Source organism: Mesoplodon mirus (assembly GCF_964341445.2).
Source record: "Mesoplodon mirus genome assembly, chromosome: 6".
Taxonomy (NCBI): Eukaryota; Metazoa; Chordata; class Mammalia; order Artiodactyla; family Ziphiidae; genus Mesoplodon; species Mesoplodon mirus.
Genome location: NC_138982.1, coordinates 5626534 through 5633103, shown reverse-complemented (window position 1 = coordinate 5633103; position 6570 = coordinate 5626534). Strand labels below are relative to the sequence as shown.

Below are 6570 nucleotides of genomic sequence, written 5' to 3'. Positions count from 1 at the left end.
AAATAAACATTTCTCCAAAGAAGAAATAAATATGGCCAAAAAGTACATGAGGGACTTCCCTGGTGGAGCAGTGGTTAAGAATCACCTGCCAATGCAGGGGACACAGGTTCGATCCCTGGTCCAGGAAGATCCCACATGCTGCGGAGCAACTAAGCCCATTCGCCACAACTACTGAGCCTGCACTCTAGAGCCCGCGAGCCACAACTACTGAGCCTGTATGCCACAACTACTGAAGCCTGCGTGCCTAGAGCCCGTGCTCCACCAACAAGAGAAGCCACTGCAATGAGAAGCCCACGCACTGCAGTGAAGAGTAGCCCCCACTCTCCACGACTAGAGAAAGCCTGTGAGCAGCAAGGAAGACCCAACACAGCCATAAATAAATAAATAAATAAATAAATCTATATTTTTTAAAAAGACACATGAAAAGATACTCAACATCGCTAAATATTAGAGAAATGCAAATCAAAACTTCAGTGAGGTATCACCTCACACCGGTCAGAATGGCCATCATTTAAAAGTCTACAAATAATAATTGCTGGAGAGGGTGTGGTGAAAAGGTAACCCTCCTACACTGCTGGTGGGAATGTAAGTTGGTGCAGCCACTATGGAAAACAGTACGGAGATTCCTTAAAAAACTAAAAATAGAACTACCACATGATCCAGCAATCCCACTCCTGGGCATATATCTGGATAAAACTCTAATTCAAAAAGACACATGCACCCCAGTGTTCACTGCAGCACTATTTACAACAGCCAAGACACAGAAGCAGCCTAAACATCCATCGACAGAGGGATGGATAAAGAAGATGTGATACATATATAAAATGGAATACTATTCAGCCATAAAAAAAAGAAATAATGTCATTTGCAGCAACGTGAATGGACCTAGAGAATAGCATACTAAGTGAAGTAAGTCAGACAGAGAAAGACAAATATCATATGATATCACTTATAAGTGGAATCTAAAAAGATGATACTTATTTACAAAACAGGAACAGACTCACAGACTTTGAAAACAAACTTATGGTTACCAAAGGGGAAAGGTGGAGGGAGGGATAAATTAGGAGTTTGGGATTAACATATACACATTACTATATATAAAACAGATAATCAACAAGGACCTACTGTATAGCACAGGGAAGTCTACTCAATATTCTGCAATAACCTATATGGGAAAAGAATCTGAAAAAGAATGGATATATGTATATGTATAACTGAACCACATTGCTGTTACACTGGAAACTAACACAACATTGTAAATCAACTATACTCCAATATAAAATAAAAATTTAAAAAAAAGAAAATGGAAACACTGAGCTAGAGAAATCATCCATAAAGCTAAGGAGGATAAAAACATGTAAAATATGAAAGGGAGACTAAGAGGCATTATCAGAGAGGGAGTAGTTCTACTACATGACTGTTGTAGATAGAGAGGGGGAACACTGAAAGCACAGGAAGTAGCTTTATTCACAGAAATAATGAATGAGAAATTCTCCAGATGTGATGACAGAAAAAAATCAGTCACTCATTCATTCAACAAACATGCATTAAGTGCCTACTATGTACCAGGCACCTTTCCAAACTCCAGGAGTATAGCCAAGAACAAAATAGTTAAAAATCACTGCCTTCATGGAGTACAATAATTCACACAAGAAGTAACGGTGCCTTACATTAAAGTAATAGGAAGAGGAGTGATATGAAGTGGCATGTAGTTGGATACATTCTGAAGACAGAGAAAACAGAATTTCCTCATGCAAGAGGTGAGAGAGATTCTAGGATAACGTGAGGGTTTGGGACAAGGGCAAAAAAAATGGAATTGTTATTTTCTGAAATTGGAAAGACCTGAGGGTAGTATATATAGAAAAAATATGTTCAACTTTGGACATACGTCATGTGAAGTGCCTGTTACATATTCAGTGGAGATGTTTACTAGGAAGTGAGAGATGGGAGTCTAGAATGCAGGGGAGTGGTATAAGATAGAGATACACCAGTGTTGTGTAAGAACTACCTAATGTGCATTTTGAAATCACCAAGAATTATGCCAGCATCAAGAGAGAGTGACAGAGGGGCTTCCCTGGTGGCGCAGTGGTTAAGACTCCACGCTCCCAATGCAGGGGGCCTGGGTTCGATCCCTGGTCAGGGAACCAGATCCCACATGCATGCCACAACTAAGAGTTTGCATGCCACAACTAAGGAGCCCACAAGCAGCAACTAAGACCTGGCACAACCAAATAACAATAGAGAGAGAGAGTGACAGAAAGCCAAGAGTAAAAAACATTTAAGGAGTGAGGGAGAGGGGTCCTACAGTTGGAAAGAGGGTAGAGGACTGCACCAAGACAGATTAGACAGTGGTTATACTCTGATGATGTGAAATTCAGGAATAATGGAGATATGAATGGGAAACATCAAAGAGGAGCAAGAATAACATACACTGTACCTCCAGCCATGGGTACTAGGGGTATGTGAGAGAAAATAGCCTCCACTTGAGAAGCCTCCAGGGAAAAAAGGGAACTCAGAAGAAGCAGGTTTCAGTTATAAAAAGAAAGTTAAAGGGAGTATCAGGGAAGTTGAAGAGTTTTTAGTTTTGTGATTGACTATGAGTTCCAGAAGGCAGAATGAAAAGGAGAAGGGTATGAGGTAGTGAGAAAAGGCCATGTACTGAGTATTGGAAGATTTTTAATCAGAGATATTAGGTTTAATAACAGTTTCCTACAATGAACAGGAATAAAAGGCATGATGAAATTAGTCTTCATGATCCTATGGCAGGTAGAGGTGGCAAGACTTTCAGCATGGAAGAAAGGGAAAAGAAGCCTATTTGCAAGAATACACAGAGTTCTGGGACATAGTATAGTGTCCGCATTCAGGAAGCACAACAACTTTCAAGACTGATAAATTTTTAAAAATACACATTTAGACAGACCTACTATAAGCCCACAAAACACCAAATCCAAAGAGAATATTTTTTATAAGCAGAAAGAAAAGACAACTACAATAAAAAGGCAATTCAGCCAGACAACTGACTTCTCAGAAACAACAATGGAAGACAGTAAACAGTGGAATAATAGCAGTACTGCTAGAAAACAAGTGTTTTGACCAGGAATTCTTTGCTTAACAAATCCATTTTTCAAAAATGGTCATAAACAAAGATTTTGTCAACTAAAAAACTTATTATGAAAGTATACTAATTTAATTAGTATTGTATTAGTATATGTTAAATATTTTGCAAACTTAATGTATTAAAAGTATTAATTGTGTGAAATTGCTTCTGCTTAGACAATTAAATCAGTGCATCATAATAGATGAAAAACATATCCACACGTAAACAAAAAAGTATGTAACCCAGGAAATGATGCAGTTCAAAGAGAAAAGATTTTTTTTTTTTTTTTTGGGCCATGCTGCGCAGCTTGTGGGATCTTAGTTCCCCGACCAGGGATCAAACTCGTGTCCCCTGCAGTGGAAGCACAGAGTCTTAACCAACAGACTGCCAGGCAAGTCCCAGGAAAGCACTTTTCAATAAAAGAATTGGGTCAACAGGTTTTGCACAATGAGGAAAAAATTGAAATGGAATCACTGTCTCATCCATAGAAAACAATCATTTTTAAATCTGGATTTGGATAAAGAGCTTAAATTTTGAAAAGCGAAGATTTAAATATTCGGAAGATATAAAAATTATCTTGGAGTAGGGAGTATTTCTTAAACAATACACAAAAATTACAAAGCATAGAGAAGAAAACTAATACATTTGAAACTATATTAAAGTTAAGAAATTCTGTTTATCAAAAGGCACTATAAAGAATGTGAATACAAACAAGCCACAAAATGGGAAAAGATAATTTCAACACACATAAATATAAAAGAAGTTCCAAAATTCAGTAACATCCAAAAATGGGCGAAAGACATAAACACATACTACACAGATGTTACACAAGTGGCCAATACATATGAAAACAGGATCAATCTTATAAGTAATCAGAGAAATACAGTATAAATAAATGATGAAATACCATCAGATTGGAAAATGCTTAGAAATCTAACCATACTAAGTATTGGCAAGGATGTGGTGGAAAGGGAACACTTACCCACTGCTCACAGAAATATAAATTAGGACAACTATTTAAGAAAGCAGTCTGGCTTTATCTCCTATTGTTACGGTGACACACACTACTACCTAGCAATTCCACATCTAGGTTTTTTGCCATAAGCATATAGGTAAAATGTCAAAGATCTCTGTTTTAAAGTTTTAAAATTAAACATGTCTGTATTTAATTCCCAAGTCCAACACAAATTAATTTTGTAAAATTTCCTTCTCTCCTCTGACCTTCACTAAGAAGTGAATAAACTAACTTTTTAAACACTCATTATAACATGTCAGACAGCAAGTTTAAAGACAAAGGCTAACTTCATGATAAAATTTCTGTACTGTTATTAATAATTACCACATACTGGTCTCCAGAAACAACAACAAAAACTGCAATCAGTCCATTTCACTTGGATAGTTTCAAGTTTTTTTACCGAAGAAAAACTGCATTTCTAATTTGTCTCCTGGGTGAAAAGAATTTCAAGAACCATGTGGGTGAGGTTGGGAAGGAGTGACTGGTGACGGGATAAAGGCTTTTCATAGCCTCATGGAAAATCTTAGAAAACATTAGATATAAGCTACTTCTAAAAGTAAGCAAGCAGTTGATGAGATTGTATTTTGGATATTTTCCCAAGAATAAAAGTAATAAAGGCCACTGGGCCGCATACGGGCATCCAAGGAGTATTATGCTACACTTTCGTTTAAAAAAAAAAAAAAAAAAAACCTCTCCCGCTGCTGCATTGCACTAACGCTGATCTATCTGATCCTCTCTGGCAGAAGGCGGGGCTTACACTGAAACTTCCCGGCAGCCGCAGGTCACATGACATCCCATGTGGTTAGTCATCCAGCGCGCATAGGGGTCAGCGTGAAGAGCTGAAGGTTCCAACGCCCGAGGCCCAACCCAGCTGCAGACGCGGCTCCGCTAGAAACCTGGACTGCGGTACTCTCGGGAGGTGACCCCAGAGCTCCGAGGACTCGACCCGCATTGCGCCGTCCTGCGCCCCACCCGGCCCGCCCCGGCTTGCCTCACCTGTCATCGAGAACCGTCACAGCGTGCAGGACCTCTGCCAGGCCCTGGGACCGTTGCCCGCAGGTCCGTCGGTCAAGGTGATGGGCAAACGGCCCCGCAGCCCCATCGCCTACCCTGCGGACTGGTGGGGACCGCAGACCGAAGGACCCGGCCCTGCCAAGCGCCGCCGAACGGAGGAGCCCGAGGACCCCGAGTCCGAGTCCGAGGCGGCGCCCAGCCTGGACAACCTGACGGGACCTCCGGCCGCGGACACGCTCACTTCCGTAGTGGTCCTGCCCGCCGGCTGTGCCCTGCACCTGCCCCTAGACGACGTCGACGTGCTGCTGGAGCCCGAGCCCACGTCCGTGAGGCAAGTGTCTCTCGGAGATCACATCCTCATGCTGGTCCCCGAGGCCCTCCTGGGCTGGGGCGTGGAAGGCCCGTGGGGACAGGGCCTGCAACGGGCCGCTTTCCTGAGCGCTCCAGGGGAGTACATGGCCCGGGAGCCGGGATTCTTCTGCGCAGCCGTCCCAGAGATGGCCCGCCAAGAAGAGGCCAACCAGGAGGAAGCAGACGCCGAGTTCCTGCCGCCTGGGATGGAGGCTGAAGCCGGCTATGTCACAGGGCTCCGCAGCCCCTCAGCAAGGGTGTCGGGCCCCAGCGCGCAGGGCTTCCTCCCAGAGCCCTGGCCTCGGGCGCCCAACCCCAGTCCAGAGAGACGCTCTCCTCACCACGACGACAACCTGGACTTGCACCTTCCGGAGCCCTTCCCCGACCCACCACTCCAACCTCTACCTCCCTCTCCTTGTCCGGGTCCTCACGAGCGCCCCCAACACCCTCATGGTCCTCTGCTCAAGGGCGGGAAATGCCTGATCCCGGAATGAACTGCCTCCCACAATTCCTTGCACCCAGCTTCCGGCACTTAGTGATCTACCTAGACTCACTTTGGGCCCATGCCACCGCTCAGAGATGGAGCATCTTCATTCATGGACAGTGGGCAGCTGCGGTTTTTATTCTGGTTTTGTTAGTTTTGGGGTTTTGTTGTTTTGTTTTTTTTAAGCAAAATGCCTTGATCGATAGCAGCAAAAATATTTTTTTACAAAAGCAGATTCTGGTAAGGACTTTTCGCAAGGGTAGACCACATATAGCCAACCATGGATGTTTAGATCCCTTGCCACTGCTGCATGAGCTGTTTCTTCCACCTCTGTCACCTTCAGCCAACTCCATTTTTCTTGTTTCACCCCTACTCTTGCTTCAAACTCACCTCAATTTTTTTCCAGTTTATCCCCTTTTTCATCACCTTCCCATGCATCTCTTCTTTCTCTCCATTCCAGGTTTTTTCCTTCCTTTTGTAATTGTAGTTTTACCTGTATGACCTCCGCAGTGTCCTCTGAAATGCTTCTGGTCATTTTTTTTTAGCATGCACAATATTTATTAAGAAGATCCTTGTGAAAGAGAAGCAAAGTAAACAGTAGTGGTCAGA

At 42.8% G+C, this 6570-nt stretch overlaps 1 protein-coding gene across 1 annotated transcript; it reads left to right on the top strand.

The window, feature by feature from the left end:
* Positions 1-5152: 5152 nt before the first annotated feature.
* Positions 5153-5971, top strand: LOC309806552 (proline-rich protein 23C-like; the record flags this gene model as incomplete). Its single annotated transcript, XM_082625394.1, has 1 exon — positions 5153-5971. The coding sequence occupies exon 1, from the start codon at positions 5189-5191 to the stop codon at positions 5969-5971; it is 783 nt and encodes a 260-aa protein (XP_082481520.1). The 5' UTR covers positions 5153-5188.
* Between the last annotated feature and the right edge of the window lie 599 nt (positions 5972-6570).